The sequence below is a fragment of the Pecten maximus genome, chromosome 5 (genome assembly GCF_902652985.1).
Source record: "Pecten maximus chromosome 5, xPecMax1.1, whole genome shotgun sequence".
NCBI classification, from domain to species: Eukaryota; Metazoa; Mollusca; class Bivalvia; order Pectinida; family Pectinidae; genus Pecten; species Pecten maximus.
Window position 1 is genome coordinate 40,119,986 of NC_047019.1, and position 19,639 is coordinate 40,139,624.

General features: G+C 35.1%; 1 protein-coding gene across 1 annotated transcript; it reads right to left on the minus strand.

The window, feature by feature from the left end:
* Positions 1-6,153: 6,153 nt before the first annotated feature.
* Positions 6,154-17,004, minus strand: LOC117328010. Its single transcript, XM_033885312.1, has 11 exons — positions 16,928-17,004; positions 16,512-16,670; positions 16,262-16,341; positions 15,193-15,264; positions 11,644-12,103; positions 10,956-11,029; positions 9,118-9,189; positions 8,705-8,891; positions 8,350-8,450; positions 7,231-7,339; positions 6,154-6,397 (listed from the first exon to the last, which is right to left on the minus strand). Exons 1-11 carry the CDS (start codon positions 16,941-16,943, stop codon positions 6,156-6,158), a joined length of 1,572 nt encoding a protein of 523 aa, XP_033741203.1. The 5' UTR covers positions 16,944-17,004; the 3' UTR covers positions 6,154-6,155.
* Between the last annotated feature and the right edge of the window lie 2,635 nt (positions 17,005-19,639).

Here is a 19,639-nt window from a genome sequence, read left to right on the forward strand (position 1 = left end):
ATTTCGTTTATTATATTGTTGTTTTCAAAATTTAATCGGTATCGTTTTTCATAGTGTTTTAAAATGGTCATGGTACACGTGCCGTTATTAAAGTTTATATGTATAAGCAATTTTCTTAAATCATATGTATAGACTCAATTTTCGTGTTTGTTAATGTAGGGCGAGTTGCTCAATTTTGACGATTTTGTGTGTGTGTGTAATTAAGATTATTTAAATGAACAGAAATTATTTTCTTATGTAAGGTTTTGAGTTCCAGATTATCATCAAGTATGAAAGGTAGGGACCAGAGGCGTTCAGCCAGGCAGTCAAGCAGCCCGTATGCTAGTACAGGGAGGCAGCCTGTGGGATCAGGTCACTCGCAGTCACAGTCTGAGTCATCAGGGCATGAGCAACAGGAATCAAGTGCGGGCCCTCTTTTGGCATCCCAACTGGATGAGGTGGTGAAAGCAGTATCTGCCAGAGTGACTCCTTGCCTGGTTGAGGCAGTCCATTCCGTGATTGAGCCAGTTACGGCCACTCAGCAGGAAGGTACAGTAACATGTGATACTGTTAATTCATCCATTGAGCCCTTTCGGTCTACAGTATCAAGCTGTGTTAGTCAGTTTGACCAGAAAGTTCATCAAGTCGCCAGTGTTAATAATGATTAAGGCTGTAACATTTCTCAATAATACACAAAGCAAAAAATCATAGGCAATTAATGTATTGACCTGGGTGGGTCATATGTTATCAAAACTTTCTCAGATAGACGACGAGAAACGCATCTTTGGTTGGTGGTGAATTTGTGGTAAAAAGTCAAAACAAAACCCCTACAATAGTTGACTTGGATATGTGGACCGATATTTTCATTGTGTTCATGTCAATATACACCTGGATTCATCCAGGAGATGTATCTGGCATGTTAAAATATATGCATACAGTAAGGTTAGGGACAACAAGGCTTGGGGGTCTTGGATGGAAGAGTTACGATGAACAGTTCCGCTTAAAAAGGCCCAAAATTGTTCTATTCCTTGGAATACAATGGATCAGGAGCTGTGGCTCCTCTATATACATCCAGGGGGCGTAACTTCGTCAGCCATAACAAAACCTTCCTCGGCGGTTCAGTCGATAAAGAAATGTTTTGATTTTAATAATAGCAAGTGTAACAAGTCTTTCTGTTTTTACAAACAAGTTGTCTGCATTACCAAGGAAATCAAAGGAAGATTAGCTGTTAACAGCTGACGGCACAGGCAAATAATTCTAATATGAATTATTCTTCTAGGTCAGACAACAATCCTTCAACCAGCAAAGCAGGTACTTGTCAATCTCCAGCCGGGGGTTATAACAAGTTTAATGGATCTCGGGCGAACGCCAATTAAAGCCGATATTCTCAGCAAGTTGTTGCAGTCACATCCAGACAGAATTTAGTGGATGAGCTAGTGTCTAGTTTTCGTTTATGTTTTTCATTACATTATCAAGGTCCACGTACGAGTACATTCTAATTGTAGGAATTTAATATCGGTTAAGGGTAATGAGAACGAGGTTCTCAAGAAGATTCAGAAAGATATGGATGCAGGTAGAGTAGCCGGGTCTTTCTATTACCTCCCTTTGTCCACATTGAAAATTTCTCCAATTGGTTTGATACCTAAAAAAGATAGGTCATGGAGATTGATTCACCATCTCTCATGTCCGAAGAATAACGGTGTTAACACGTTCATTGATGAGAATCTTTGTAAGGTGCTTTATACAAATTTGGACCGCATAGTTAATATTGTTCAATGTCTTGGACCCAACACTTTGATGGAAAAAAATGAACATTTAGTCTGCATTTCTTTTATTACTTATTAGTCCTTCTGACTTCGACTTATTGGGGTTTAAACTTGGGGAACATTTTTTTGTTGATAAATGTTTACCTATGGGTTGTGCAATATCCTGTTCATTATTTGAGAACTTTTTCAACGGCTCTGGAATGGATTGTTTGGGAGGTGACAAAGTTGAATAGTTCACAGCACTGTTCAGATCTAGATCACTATTTATCTGATTTTTCTTTACGGGTAAGAAAGGTACTTCTAAATGCCTCTATCTCATGAACACATTTGATAGGATCTATACAGATTTGGGGGTTGCTATTGTTGTAGCTTTCCTGAGAAGTATTTGGTCAACAACTTAGAGTTATAGCAATTCACTAACAGTTCAGCGGGTGATAGCACAAGGGGTGGGGTAAGGGGCCTTCTTTCAAGGTAAATGCACAATTCTTCCCTTGCCTGAAGCATGGGTAGGTTCACCGATCATTCGGGACATCACCTTTCTGGAACTTATTCCTATTGTCATGCCATTTTTTTTTATTTTGGGCTCTGAACTTGAAAAATGAAAAAAAAAAGTATTTAAATACAGATAATGAAGGCCTAGCGGCAATTTTGAACTAGATAACTTCAAACTTTTGTAGAGTCATGGACTTCATTCGCCCATTTGTACTGAGGTGTATGTTGAACAATATTCAACTCAGGGCAGTTCATATTGGTGGAATGAAAAAACTGTATTGCTGATGCAATCTCTCGGCAACAATGGCATTGCTTCCGCGGATTGGCACCTCTCGAAGAGCTGGTACCATCAGAATTTCCGGCTTCATTCAAAGATTTGATATGCAACACGAAATTAACCGGCTCCCGAGAGCTTCCATTTCATTATACTCTAGAAGTGTATGAGACTGGAATAGTTCGCTTTGAACAATTTTGTAAAACTTACCTCTTCGGCTGTTCTTGGTCACCAACCCAACAGCTCGTAATGGAGTTTATCGCGTATTTGTCGTCAGAAGGTATTGCTTCATCTACTGCAAGGCTTATATTTCTGGGATAGGTTTCAAATGTAAAATTAGTTGTGCTGTAGATGTGACTCAATTTTTCATCATAAAAAAAATGCTGCTTGGTATGGCAAGATTAGATGCTAGATATGATTTCCGACTACCCAATACTCCAAAGCTTCACACTAAGATTATCAACATTCTTCCTTAGATATGTTTACTGTCCTTTTTCAGTAGCATTTTTTGCAGTTTTGCGTGTTGGGGAATTAATAGTAGCTACGTAGGGGAGGATGGACATGCCTTATTGGCACATAATGTCTCAGTTTCTACAACCGATCGCCTGGTTCAGCTTAAGCTTCCTCATTCAAAAACAGATCAGTGTGGATCTGGGTGGGAGTCAAGAGCATATCAGAAATATGTTCCCGAGAGCTTCCATTTCATTATACTCTAGACAAGTGTATGAGACTAGAATAGTTCGCTTTGAACAATTTTGTAAAACTTACCTCTTCGGCTGTTCTTGGTCACCAACCCAACAGCTTGTAATGGAGTTTATCACATATTTGTCGTCAGAAGGTATTGCTCCATCTACTGCATGGCTTATATTTCTGGTATAGGTTTCAAATGTAAAATTAGTTGAGCTGTAGATGTGACTCAAATTTTCATCATCAAAAAATGCTGCTTGGTATGGCAAGATTAGATGCTAGATATGATTTCCATCTACCCAATACTCCAAAGCTTCACACTAAGATTATCAACATTCTTCCTTAGATATGTTTTCTGTCCTTTTTCAGTAGCATTTTTTGCAGTTTTGCGTGTTGGGGAATTAATAGTAGCTACGTAGGGGAGGATGGACATGCCTTATTGGCACATAATGTCTCAGTTTCTACAACCGATCGCCTGGTTCAGCTTAAGCTTCCTCATTCAAAAACAGATCAGTGTGGATCTGGGTGGGAGTCAAGAGCATATCAGAAATATGTTCCCGAGAGCTTCCATTTCATTATACTCTAGACAAGTGTATGAGACTGGAATAGTTCGCTTTGAACAATTTTGTAAAACTTACCTCTTCGGCTGTTCTTGGTCACCAACCCAACAGCTTGTAATGGAGTTTATCACATATTTGTCGTCAGAAGGTATTGCTCCATCTACTGCATGGCTTATATTTCTGGTATAGGTTTCAAATGTAAAATTAGTTGAGCTGTAGATGTGACTCAAATTTTCATCATCAAAAAATGCTGCTTGGTATGGCAAGATTAGATGCTAGATATGATTTCCATCTACCCAATACTCCAAAGCTTCACACTAAGATTATCAACATTCTTCCTTAGATATGTTTTCTGTCCTTTTTCAGTAGCATTTTTTGCAGTTTTGCGTGTTGGGGAATTAATAGTAGCTACGTAGGGGAGGATGGACATGCCTTATTGGCACATAATGTCTCGGTTTCTACAACAGATCGCCTGGTTCAGCTTAAGCTTCCTCATTCAAAAACAGATCAGTGTGGATCTGGGTGGGAGTCAAGAGCATATCAGAAATACATACGAATTTCAACGGTAACTTTATTGCAGTCTTTTTTCAGCAATGCTGCTAAAAGGAAATTCATATGCATGGTACCCTTCTGTCCATCATTCAAAAAATTGGCCCAATTTTAATAGCTTATTGTAAGTTTAAGTCTTCACAGAGTACCACAATACAATTTGGATAGCTGGTTCATCCATTATAAGAAGACCTTTCTGCCATGCACGGGCCTCCAAGGAAGGATCACGTCTTGACCTGGGTCGTTATGGTGCCTCCATCTTATTGTATGCCAAAGGGGGTTTGATGTGGAACGGTGTTATCTGCCATATTAAACTTCTACTCCCCATTGGGAATCCCCATATCAGTCATGCATTTTGGAGACAATAATTTGGGTCAAGTGAATTCAGGATCACTGAAGTATAAAATACTGACAAAAATGGTAACCTTACAAGTTATGTTCCCCAACACGAGAATTGTGTGGTCAGCGATTTTACCGCGTTTACACGGTGGAGGGGGGTGGGGGGAGAGAGATCATCATCAATTCGAAATATATCTGTAAATATTAACAGTCAAATAAGTTCTTACCTAATTAGGAATGGGGGCGGATATATCAGATAACCAGAGATTACAGATGAGAACACAAGTATATTCTTAGATGGGGTTCATCTTAGTAACTTTGGGAATGTTCTTTTTCTATTCAGGTTACAGCAGGGTTTTCAAACATTATTGGGCACTAATACTAGTATGACTCCTGCTTTTGGGGGAAAAGGGGCCATGGTTATGGTGCTAATTTTGGGTGCTATTTTGTTCAGCAAACATTTAACTTGTAAGATGTGTGAGAAAATTGCCTGGTCATTTGATAAAGTATGTTGAATTTTTGTTTTGGGTCTATAATTTTATTGCCTTGCTTTTTACGGAGGATGCCAAATCGCCCATAATCTTATGGGTCGGCTCCTTAATCTTGATATATTGCAATTAGAATGCAGTATTTTTGTACATTGGCGGACATTTTTTCAGCCGGGCACTTGGACCTCCCACCATCGTTTCTTCAGTTTTTGCTGAATATTTTTTATTTGATTTTTTTGGCACGGTTGCACCGATTTTTGTGGTGTTTTTTGTTTACAATTGCTATTCAGTCTTTACTGAATATTTTGTTTTTGAAACTCGGACATCTTTAACACCAAATTTGTATTGTCTAAAACTTAAATTCAAATTTTACAACTAGACTTTTCTCTCGCATGCTGTTGTGGCGGTGACAAGCTCTCGTACTCTGCTTGTGTTGCCATTTGGCTGAGTTACTCCTGCCTAACTTCATTACCTCGCGTGTTTGAATCATTGGCCATCATTTGCAACATATTCCAACATAGAATGTGTAATGTTTGTTTGGTGTTATTTGTTTAAGTTGTCTCTTATTTGATAAATAGGAGCAATTTTTAGATTTTTGTATAAGCGCTCCCATTTTCGGGTAAAAATCGCCATATCGGACAGTAAAGCATAATACAAACTGGAATAATCAATAGCCCTGACACGCTATACTATTTTTAAAACAGGCCAAGTTAAAAGTAGAAAACAATTACAGCATGCAAGATAGCCTCCTTATGTCTCTGAATGGTATGTTAGTTTAAAGAGCTGTGAGAAACTTGTAAGCTGTCAGTTGTATTCCAGAAATGCATGCATATTTTCACAGAAGGGATTTTATTTTTGTACTGTATATGCAATTTGTATAGTGTTGTTTTAGGAGTTCAATGCGTCTTTACCTGACTTAAGTCTTTTCTTTGTGGTTTAGATTTTGAAAATATTTATTTTGCTTATTACAAGAGATACACTGACATTATCCCGCGAATACGAATACCAACGTAAAACAGTTTTATGAGTAAACGTGTTCTATTTCACATAATGGTAGATGTCTGATTTGACAGTCCGACGGATCCAGGTAGTGACTTGGCGTGTTGACATGATGACCGAATACGTGTATCCCCAGACTAACCGATCCACACTTGGAGCTATCGGAATTATGTAGGTCATGAGAAAGGGAGTGGTCTGCTTCATGTCCGTTGCTTAGTACCCATTCCTGATGGGACACATGGCCATCAACCCAAGCTGTACCACCTGTAATGGTTATTGAATGTAATTCTTACTTCTCATAAGTATAAGTCATAAAATAATAATAACATTCTTTACTGAGTGTACATACATATGGTCCTCTAGTTAGTAAAATACAGACGTTATATATTAAATCATATGATAAGGACAGTACACACAATACACTAAATAGTACTAGTATTACAATATTATAAGATAACCTGAAATCTAATATCACAGCATATGTTACTTTAAAGCATCACAGAATGAACAGTTACCGAGCATAGTTGTTTAATAAACATCAAGCAACGTACAATATAAAGGTATCTGACCATATATATATGTCCTGCTTTTTTTGTTTGTTTGTTTGTTGTTGTTTTTTTAGTGTTATTTTTTAGGAAAAAGTCTCGTTTTTCTTTTTTATACGTTAACCTTCGCAAGGATCTCCTTTATTAAAATATAGATTTACACGTTTAGTTATTATTACAAAGAAGAATATTGTACATTATTTAGAATTGACTGGTTGGCGGACAGTTCAATGCTTATATGGGAACTAGGGATACAGAAAACGGACAGTATATGTAACAATACAGAAAGAACGTTTTTTCTGGTGTTGTGCAAGTATGTAATGATAAAAAGACACATATCAACAGTATTTATCTATGTCAGAAATTTAAGTACCTATCTGTGTTCCCATTTTCAAATGTTTATTTATACTTCCTACTCTATTTTGAAATACAACGCCATGTTCATTATGTATCAAACAGTTCTTTTCCTATGTTGATGGTAGTCATTGGATGGCATAACGTCATATTTATAATGTTCGAGGAGTGAAGACAAAGTATACAAATGGAATGTACTTAGTCCGGCTTGAGTGTAGAGGTATTTTCCGAGGTCTTGCAGAACATGTTGTAAGTCAGCTGATGAGCTAAAGTCTGCCAATTTACCGCAGAGGCGTTCACAGGTAGCCTACATGTAGATTGATTTGTAAATAAAAAGAAGTTAATGTGAGCTCCGACATTGAATAGGAAAAAAAATACTGAAAGGCATTCGATTGAAAACAAAATGTTAACATGTTATTATTCCAGTATGAAGAAAAAAACCTAAAAGGTATTCAATTGAAAACAAAATGTTAACATGTTATTCAAGTATGGCCGTATCGATTTGAACCGAATAGATAGTATGTACATTGTTTCTACTCAGCATGAAAGCGATAAGTTGATCAGTTAAGCGTTGATGTTATGTTTATATGCACCATGTGTCCGTTTTTAGCGAACAAACCAACCGTTTACATGTTAGGGTCAGTGACAGAGTTGAACACGATCATTAAGAATCTTTTGATACTATCAGCAATCGGAACATTTCGTTCATACCTTAAATGAATGCCGGGCGCACATGACATGATGTATATGTATATTGTTTAACTAATCGCAATAGAGTGTTAGATATAGAGGCCAAGGGGTTAAGAAAGTAATTGTGGCGAGCTTTCGACGAGACATATTTGCAGTTTATATTTGCAGACACTGACCAAGTATTCTAATGATTCTGCAACATTCATAGAATATAAACATATTCAATTGAGGTATCGATAATGTTCCAGATCTGTTCGCATGAACAATCCAGGCGTATCAAAATATATGATCAACTGTCAAAGCAAAGCAAATATAGTTCCTTACACTTTCAGCTAATATATGTTGTTGTTTTTTATTTTTTTGAATTAAACGTTAATTTACTCCGTACCCTTAATTCACGAAACGTGTGATGCAGGTTTGCTTACGTGACATGCAGAACAAATTTGCGTCAAAGTGCAGGTCCTTCAGAAAGGAACGGGGCATAGAATTCATACACGTGCTAATGTAAAGCTGCTTTACGTTAATGGGGAGTACATCAAAGATATATGTGGTGTTGTATTTCGACAAAGGCAGCGCCTGTTGCGGGATAAATAATTTTGTCAATATACCATAAAGTATATGCGTTACCTTTGCGTCCGCCCAGCTCACTGCCGTTAGTGATAAAGCATAGCATGATGTTTGGTGATGAATCCATTCTGACGGACATCTGTTGTGTCGACTAGGGCAGTCTATGGAAATCGAACACGTGATTAAACTTAGGAAGACAAGTTTTCCATTACAGATCGACTGTTACGTTGGTATATAGCCAGACATAAAGCGTTTCTTGATTAATTTGAATATATTCTTATCTAAAGTATTTATCTCAAAAATGTTAGATACATATCAAAGCTTTTTTCTTTTTCTTTTTTTTTTCTATTTTTTATTTTATATATATTTATAATTTTTAAGACAAGCATAAATTTATTTCCTATAGTTTACAAACATTTATGAGGGGTTGTCGGCGAAGGTGTAGTCGGAGCCATAGTTGTAGTCGGTGGGGGAGTGGTTGTCGGTAGTAGAGCGTGGTGGTTACAATAATCGCCTTTACAACATCCGCCATGGAGGGACAGTTCAAATGCTTGACGCTTTCCAAAGATATCAGGAGCAGCTTCACCAAAGGAGGAACATAGCTGAAATCAGTGAACATATCATCTCGAAATGTAGATTGATTATTTTGAAACTCACAGCGAATGATGTTTGTGGCTTTACTGTTAATCAAGGAAAAACAATATATGTTGATCTTAACGTAGTATTGTTCCTTTGTTTGTATCAACCTTAATGATTTGTTGTCCTGTCCTGTGAAATGCATTTTACAAGACATGTATGGTAGTTCAATTGATGACAGATCATTGTTACCTTTTCGTTTAAACATCCCATTCTGTATCCTCGTTCAAGCGAAGCAGATATCGTCTCGACAGTATAACATTGCTATAATCAGTGAAAATCGCATTTTATTATTATAATGTAACAAGTTTGTCTGAAAAAATAAACATAATAAAACTTACAATATAATACAACAACGAAACGCAAATATCTTTTGAGAATGTTATTTAGGCATAACGCATCCCGATTCCAGAATATTAAGCTATTTTTACTTATTGAATGATTAATTGATTAATTATTAAAATAGTTATTGCATTATCTATCTATCTATTTACCAAGTTTTTTATTAATTCATTTCCATATATATGATAAAACATAAATTTACACAGCTTGTACATAACTATTAATATACTGTTTCTAATAATTATTTCCCTTCACTTATCTGCTTACCTACTTATCTAATTTATTTAATTTATTCCATTGTTAATTTATTTAAATGTTCACCCGTCTAAATAATTATGTGTTTTACATGAAAAAATAGTAGAGTGAAAGTTTGAAAAGGAAGGGAAGAGAGTATATACTATCGAAATGTGAGATTATTTTATGAATTGCAATAGCGACAGTATATACATGAGTATGTATGATAATAATAGCATACTAAGATTGATGTATGTGTTTGTAGGATGAATGTGGAAGTGAAAATGAATGACGTGTGCAAGCCCTCCTGCGAGAGGACATATATTTCTGATTTATATATGATTTTGTCTAAGTCGAATTTTACTACGTTAAATTTTCAGCAAAATTTGTCAAAGGGGTGGACAAAATGTACATTTAACATTAGAAAATATCGTCCTTAACTGAACCTGCCGATTGAAGCACAAAAGCATACTCATCTTTATTGTTTATGGATATAAAATGAGATAATGAAATATTTTGAATTTCACGTTCACGTTCAGATACATGACAACATACACAGAAAACGATACTGTTTACATTGGGTGCTCTGCTTTATCTACATTGTATATGGCAAACCTTCACTCGTCGATAACAAAGCATTTGAAACCTGGTACTTATCATTTCTATTCAAAACATAATCTTTTGTTGTTACATATACATATAGGTTAGAGCGTTGACAATGATTTAGATTACATGTAACGTTAATGTAGAACAAACATGTAAATTGTCTGTTAATTCGGCTACATGTGTATAAAAATGACTTGAACGAAGATTCACTTGGTTGGTGATATTTCTTTGGTTTCAACACACTGCACAGATATAATCTGAATTATTTGTATTCTGTATTATATTCTGACTTACCTTTTAATCTGTATAACAACGACTTCTTAATTTCAACTTTGATCATAGCATCATGTGAAATATATCAAGTTATTATCTTAGTGCAATAGAACAAGGAAGTAAGTGGGTGTTTTTTTGTTTTTTTCCCTACATCTTAGACTGAAATAATATCAACATCGGATTACTACATAAATGCTGTATTTCACAGGTTTTTTTTCCGGTGTGGTTTCCTTGTACGCAGAAATATAATAATTAGTAGATATAATGGTTTTTAGTTGTAACTTGTACTTTCATAGCAATTGCATCCAGTTAAATAGCTTATTGATGTTGAACCTTTTTGTCCCAAGAAAAGTATTTAAACAAAAGTTTTGAAAAGGAAAATTATGTTAAAAATTTGGTGATACTTTAAAAGTTAACGGTAATGTTATATTTAGAATGCCATTATATACGTATTTATACAAAAGGCTTTTCAAAGCTCAAGTAATAGAATCAAGCTTTAACACTTGGATATTCTGTTATTTAAACAATTTTTGAATGTCTAGATGTGAAGATAAGATATTTATAAAGTTCATTACCTCTCCTGCTGCACAAACCGTTTTGTGTGAACAGGTTTCAGCGACTGGCACATGACTACACTGGTAACACCCCACTGTAATACGCAATAACTTTGTGTTAAATATCGCAATAGTAAAATAATAAGGACAGCTAACATTTATATAATGAGATCAAATATGACCTTACAACCGTATCGTACAAGATCGAAAATATGCCTTATTCGAAACTAGATAGGATGCCAAATAAAAACATATAGTGTAGTACTAAAACCGAAAACTAGGCATAGCTAATTATCAATGTTTGGTACATGTATTTGTTATCAAATCCATTAATCAATTTGAATTTTAAAGTTTAGATAGAACCAATGTATTATATATATCGAATTTTAAATGGGTATATAAACCCAAAATATATTATACATTTACATCTTTGTTTGTCTGAAATCAAACGCAGTGAGGCATGAAATTTTTCCATACATGTATGCTTGTTGACATGCTGTTTTGTAAAGAAATGAAGTTATGACAAGATTTATCATTTTATATACACATATTAAAATTTTAAACATATACTTTAATCATTTTGAATAATACATAGTTGCTATTTTAATAAAATAAAATCATGTAAATTGTGTATTAACTCCAAGTTAAACCATTTTAAGAGACTTTCTCATGAAGGAAACATTGATGAAAGTACTCCTATCAAACTTACTGCATTTGCCACATTTCCTAGGACAAACGTCATTTGCAATACAATCGATTGTACACATATCTGGAAAATTCAGCGCAAGCCGCGAACATATATCTGCATCGACGTCATCACAAACAGGAGTCACAACTGGAAGAGCTGTCGCAACTGGAGCAGAAGTCACAACTGGAGCTAAAGTCACAGCCGGTGCCATTGTCGCAGATTGTACATCGGTTACAATTGATGAGTTTGTTGTCGGTATTGAAGTAGAAAGACTGATGTTGCCAGTTGTTGGCGCGGACAATTCAAACTCGTCACGAACAATGACTGAAGGCATTGGATCATTTGCTGGAGCTGTCGTTACGTTACGAGACTTTACATTACATAAATCAGTATCACAACAAGAACCCTGTAATATGCCCCGCTTTGACACAGAATCGTCCTGTCTGCGACCTATGGCTGGACCAAAATGAGATGTGCATACCTAGTAAGAAAAGGAGAAGATGTTGAGATGTTTGTGTATCAATGTTCTAAGACAACAGGTCAGTTCAACATTGTTAAATTAATTGGCACTTGTTTATCATAAGGAATTCAGCAAAAAGTCACGCACTAGACAAATTAGATTCCCATCTCACTTATGAATGTATACTTTTTTATGATGAGGTAGCATACTACAGTAAAACAACTTGGCCATGGGCGATTTCTTTGTTAAGCAAATAACTCCTGTATTATGATATGCATAACAAATGAAAAAATAAATGTACACTATAATTGTTATATTCAGTATGAAGTAGTACATACTTCACATATGTTACAATGTAAAACAAAAACTAATAAATTGGTTCCGGATTTTAAATTTCTGAAAGTGTGTTTACACAGGAAATTAAGTTTTGCCTACAGCGTAAAATGGAAGCCCACAGAAAAGGTAAGATAGCAGAAAAACTTAATTTACAACATATGTCAAAACAAGATTGTACAAACATGATATTAAACTTTCACACTAACGTAATAGATTTTGCATATATAATACAAAGTAAGGAAATGTACTATTTACACAGACTTCTGAAATAAGTAAAATTTGAATCAATTATAAGACATTAACTAGAGTTTAAAGACAGAAATCTTATTGGAATAACAAATATAAGATATAGCGAATCATATACTAATATTGTTGTTTGGAAATGTCAAAACAAGATTGTACAAACATGATATTAAACTTTCACACTAACGTAATAGATTTTGCATATATAATACAAAGTAAGGAAATGTACTATTTACACAGACTTCTGAAATAAGTAAAATTTGAATCAATTATAAGACATTAACTAGAGTTTAAAGACAGAAATCTTATTGGAATAACAAATATAAGATATAGCGAATCATATACTAATATTGTTGTTTGGAAATGCTTCCTCTAATGAAGATACAAAGTATTGTTATACGTATACCTCAATATATATATATATGAATTATCAACATCTCTAGCCAACATTTCATTACAGAATAGGTTAGATTAAGTTTGCTTTTACAATTCACAACGAATCATAAACTACGGATACTTACTCATTTAAGAGTTCAGTGGCGATTATGTAACCGTTAATATCATTATACACCTATATAGCTACTGGTTTAAGGGCACACGCTAGTTTAAATATCTCCTTAGATACTTACCGGGTTTAGTGTCCAACGTAGTGTTTTCACTCCTTTAAACACTTATCGAGTTAGGGAAACAGAAAAGTTTCTATACCCCTTAGATACTTACTGAGTTAATGACACCACCAAGTTTTATAACTTCTTAAACACGTATCGAGTTAGAGACAAAACCGAGTTTATAGAACTCTTTAGACTTACATGTACTGGGTTATAGGCAAAGCCTAGTATACATGTATATACCTCTTTAAAGTTACTGAGTTAAGGACACAGCCTCGTTGATATAACTCTTCAGATACTTACTGGTTTAAGGGTACAGCCTAGTTTATATAACTCTTTAGAGTTACTGAGTTAAGGGCACAGCCTCGTTGATATCACTCTTCAGATACTTACCGGTTTAAAGGCACAGCCTAGTTTATATAACTCTTTAGAGTTACTGAGTTAAGGGCACAGCCTCGTTGATATAACTCTTCAGATACTTGCCGGTTTAAAGGCACAGCCTAGTTTATATAACTCTTTAGAGTTACTGAGTTAAGGACATAGCCTTATTTTTTAGGGACCAAGTTAGAGGCACAGTCTATCTTATATAACTCTTTAGACTTACCAAGTTAGGGGCACAGTCTATCTTATATAACTCTTTTGACTTACCAAGTTAGGGACACAGTCTATCTTATATAACTCTTTAGACTTACCAAGTTAGGGGCAGAGTCTATCTTATATAACTCTTTAGACTTACCAAGTTAGAGGCACAGTCTATCTTATATAACTCTTTAGATTTACCAAGTTAGGGGCACAGTCTATCTTATATACCTCTTTTGACTTACCAAGTTAGGGACACAGTCTATCTTATATAACTCTAGACTTACCAAGTTAGGGACACAGTCTATCTTATATAACTCTTTAGACTTACCAAGTTAGGGGCACAGTCTATCTTATATAACTCTAGACTAACCAAGTTAGGGACACAGTCTATCTTATATAACTCTTTAGACTTACCAAGTTAGGGACACAGTCTATCTTATATAACTCTTTAGACTTACCAAGTTAGGGGCACGGTCTATCTTATATAACTCTAGACTTACCAAGTTAGGGGCACAGTCTATCTTATGTAACTCTAGACTTACCAAGTTAGGTGCACAGTCTATCTTATATAACTCTAGACTTACCAAGTTAGGGGCACAGTCTATCTTATATAACTCTAGACTTACCAAGTTAGGGGCACAGTCTATCTTATATAACTCTAGACTTACCAAGTTAGGGGCACAGTCTATCTTATATAACTCTAGACTTACCAAGTTAGGTGCACAGTCTATCTTATATAACTCTAGACTTACCAAGTTAGGGGCACAGTCTATCTTATATAACTCTAGACTTACCAAGTTAGGGGCACAGTCTATCTTATATAACTGTTTAGACTTACCAAGTTAGGTGCACAGTCTATCTTATATAACTCTAGACTTACCAAGTTAGGGGCACAGTCTATCTTATATAACTCTAGACTAACCAAGTTAGGGACACAGTCTATCTTATATAACTTTAGACTTACCAAGTTAGGGGCACAGTCTATCTTATATAACTCTAGACTTACCAAGTTAGGGGCACAGTCTATCTTATATAACTCTAGACTAACCAAGTTAGGGACACAGTCTATCTTATATAACTCTAGACTAACCAAGTTAGGGACACGGTCTATATTATATAACTCTAGACTAACCAAGTTAGGGACACAGTCTATCTTATATAACTCTAGACTAACCAAGTTAGGGGCACAGTCTATCTTATATAACTGTTTAGACTTACCAAGTTAGGTGCACAGTCTATCTTATATAACTCTAGACTAACCAAGTTAGGGGCACAGTCTATCTTATATAACTGTTTAGACTTACCATATTAGGGGCACAGTCTATTACTCATTAGACTTACCGTGTTAGGGGCACAGCCTAGTTTGTATACCTCCTTGAAGTCATCAGTAAACGACTGGGTAGTGATGCAGAACTGAATTGAAAAACAAAACAAAAAATGAACAGAATCCAGACCAAAATTATTGATAAAATGAATAAATAACGAGATTGGCGATAGACTATCGAGAATTAATTGAGATATGTCAACGTCAAGGCTAGAATAACGAGTTATTGTTGGGATACCAAAACAAAGCATCCCAATAAAAAGTTCAAACTTATTAATAGAATACCGAAACAGAATATCGTGGTGAATAGGTCAAAGTAACTGATAGAAAACCGAAACAGATATTCACAATAAAAAGGTCAAAGTTATTAATAGAATACCGAAACAGGGAATCACGGTGAATAGGTCAAAGTTATTGATAGAATACCGAAGCAAAGTATAATAGTAGATAGGTCAAACTTATACATATCTAACATTGTACAGCCAGATCGTGAATTTTCCTTACAGATAAGATCAAAATAAATCACCCCCATAAACGTTAACTATCTGGTGTTATACTTCATGCTTATCGACAAGATATGGGCGATTGCTTTATCTATATAATATGTTTCTATCTATTTTAACAATTTTGTATCTGTAATAAATGAACATATACATCAAAGTTTGATATTAACTACATTCATCTGATACAGTTTTATTGGAGAAAAAAGAGAGTAGACCATATTAAATTTGGCGCAACATTATAAATTTGTTTTGTGAACGCATGTACATTGTGACGTCAGCGTTATTTGTGACGTCAGCAAGTTGGCTTTTCAAAACTAAATTGCTGAGAAGAACAATTATGTGATGTTTTTTTCAAACATTATTTTGGATAATATCGAACTTGACAAACAATAGCCTAAATGACACTCTGATTTACAAATGTTGGGCTCTTACTTTAAATGGAATGGTATATAACACACACATCTGATCATTTCCATACCATATGGTTTCCATAACACTAGAATTTTCAAACTTCGAACATGCCAACATTTGTTTCGAATATCTAAATAACATAAGGTTGCAGGTACTTTCATCGCCTACTCACGTGATCAACAGACGGGCATTGTGTGGATGTAAAACACTGATCTGGACTGGAAACCTCATGACACTGGTAACATTTCAGTGCTATAATACAAGGTATATCACACTAATGACAACACTGGACTATCAAAACATTTAAAAGATACCTTATACTCGTATAGAAACGAAGCATATTCATCTGATCAAATAAAATACGATATTATCAAATAAAGTACATCAAAGTTCTGTGTTATCGATGGTAGTAGTGTACGTACGACATTTCCCACAGAAGCGTGGACACAGAGCTACCGAGTAGCAGGAGTTGGCACACATGTTTGGATTTAGGTTATACAGGTCCTGGCAGATCATGGAATTAATATCGTCACATATTCCATTAGTTTGAGCACCACCCAATGCCAAACAAACAAGAAAAACTGAAACATTACAAAAGTTGTCAAATTAATTCTGCCAACTATACAACCATTTTTATAAAACAAGGTAATAGTGTCTGAAGTAAGTCGGCTTTGGACGAATGGTCTTAATATAATGATGCACTTACCATGCATTTGGATTGTATTCACACGATATTGCATTATCATTGATTAATGTATGTGCACCGAAATTTATAAATAATATAGATAAAAACTAAATATGTATATTATTTGAATTATAAATTGAAATATATATTTACCTGTAATCGACAACATTCTGAAGTGTAAGCTTATCTACCATCTACAAGGAGTGACCAAGCTGACACATAGACCTAGATAGGCGGAGGGTCACGTGTCGTTATCGGGGTCAGTGCATGAGCTAAGAAACATGCATAACCAATTTAACTTCATAATTTCTATGAGGAGAAGAAATTATAACATTGAAAATAGCGGTCTTTAAAGCATAAGCATATATATATGGGTCAAAGAAGTAATATAAACAGTATAATCCAGATAACACCGGATCATCACATAAATGTATGGAGGATACGAATTACTTGTAATGATTATATGGGGCAAAGAAGTAATTTAACAGTAACAGTGAATTACTTATTTGCCCCCCATATATATATATATATATATATATATAATACGCATTAAGAAACGAATTACGAAAATATACAAGAGTAATACCAGGTGTACGTACGAATTAGTAAATCGTACGTACGAATTAGTAAATCGTACGTACGAAATAGTAATCCGTACGTACGAATTAGTAAATCGTACGTACGAAATAGTAATCCGTACGTACGAATTAGTAATCCGTACGTACGAATTAGTAAATCGTACGTACGAATTAGTAATCCGTACGTACGAATTAGTAAATCGTACGTACGAATTAGTAATCCGTACGTACGAATTAATTTTTTTATAGTGGCCCTAATACGCTTCCGTAAGATAACAGCATTGTAAGCACAACTTTCCAGGTTACAACTGAAAACCCTGAAATATTACTGAGTTGAACACCGAATGGTGTTGTATTGTCGTCAAGCGTGACGTCATAAGAATTCAACGTCAAAGATTATGCCACTGATTCCCGCGCTTTCTCAGCGCATATATTTTACGAGTTTTTCGTAGTCCAGATTTCTGTGAAATATGTGATATTTTACGGGAAACGAATAACTTCTGTATTTTCAGATTGTATTAACTGCAGTATCTTTAGATTGTATTAACTGCAGTAGTTGCTGCATTTTTTTATCATAAAATTTCATCAAAACTTGTATTATCTTAATAAAATTTCATGATTTGTCCAATATGCACACACTTCAGATTAAAAACCTGGATGCTTATAATATATCTCAAATAATAGTCTAAGCGAGTGATTTTGCTTCTTGTTACTTCAACCACGGACTTAGATATACATACTGATATATGTCCATGCTTTAACTTATAACAAAACCAAAACCCAACAGATGCATAAAATAAAAGATGATATAGATATACCTCGCAAGTTTTGATTGTAACTAGTTTATTGATACGATTGCCTTCCAGCTTCCTTTAGCTCAGTCAGTAAAGCAGCTGACCATTTAAGCCATGCAGTGGTCGCGGGCTCGATCCCGGTGGGGGCACACTACTTGCTTTTTCTGTTACATCGGTTGACCACTCCAAGTGCAAGTGTTCGGGGCAAACACGTTTGAAAGTGAGGGATAATGAGGCAGGTTTTAATTGTAAATAGTACAGTGTACATAGTGATTTCAAGTGGGGAAATTTCCCTTAAGCTTATTCGGTAGAGCGACGGACCAGTAAGCAGAGGGTCGCGGGTTCAATCCCTCGTGGAGTCAATATATTCGCTTTCCTGTTATATACATGTATATCATGAGAATCTTGTTGTATTGTCTGCCCTTTTACGTTTTTAGTAACATATGAAATATGGCAGTAGAATACTGATGTCATCATACAGTGCACATGTCATCACGGATATGATATTTACGATCATTTGGAATCAGACAATGCAAAGTAATTAAGACAATGAAAGTCACATCAGGACAAACAATAAGAATTTCAGCTGATATATGTATAGATGTACAGATGTATAGATGTAATACATAGTTTATGTTACAATGTGTTTACACGTTTAGATTTAGATTTTTTTTAAATGGGGGGAGGGTATAATCACATATTATATTTTGGCCTAGTTTGTAGCATATTTTGTGTGTCATTCTTTTAAGTTAATTTTTTTAAGTTTTTTCGAACTGTCACAGGGTGTGATAGTCCTGGGAACACATGCGCAATCCTCTCGAGGCTGACAGTCAAATTATCACATTACTTTTATATAGAGAAAAAACGTAAAGGTATAATAACACGGGGTAACGACCCGGGGTAATGACCCGGGGTATTAACCCGGCATTATCACATGGGGTAATGACCCGGGGTATTAACCCGGCATTATCACATGGGGTAATGACCCGGGGTATATATAGTCTCGTGTACACCTCAACAAAATGCAATAATTGTATAATGTTCATGTCTTCAGTTGAATATACATTTTACCGAGACCAAATATCATATAATAGTTCTTTCATCTTTTGTCAACATTTATAATTTTAGAAATTAAACATCTCAAATACAGCATGTCCCATTTTGCCATTTTGCTTTTGGCATTTCAGTTTCTTCGCCACGAAGGACTGTTAGAATTTTGTCGTCATTGAAACTGTAGGAACTTTTATCAATCATGACTGAAGACTCTGAACAATTAGGTGAAAGTTGTGTTATTTGTTTGTTGTTTCGTTCCAGTAATTTTCATTTATAGTTTTAACTTGTTTTTCCATTTCATCTCCTTTTTTCCCAAAATGTATATGACAATCGTCCTAAAAGACGAAATATTGATATAGTATCATCTATTGTATGGAAAATGATGTTAAAAATGAATGTCTTCCTACATACAGACATCAGATCTGTGGTTAATCACAGGG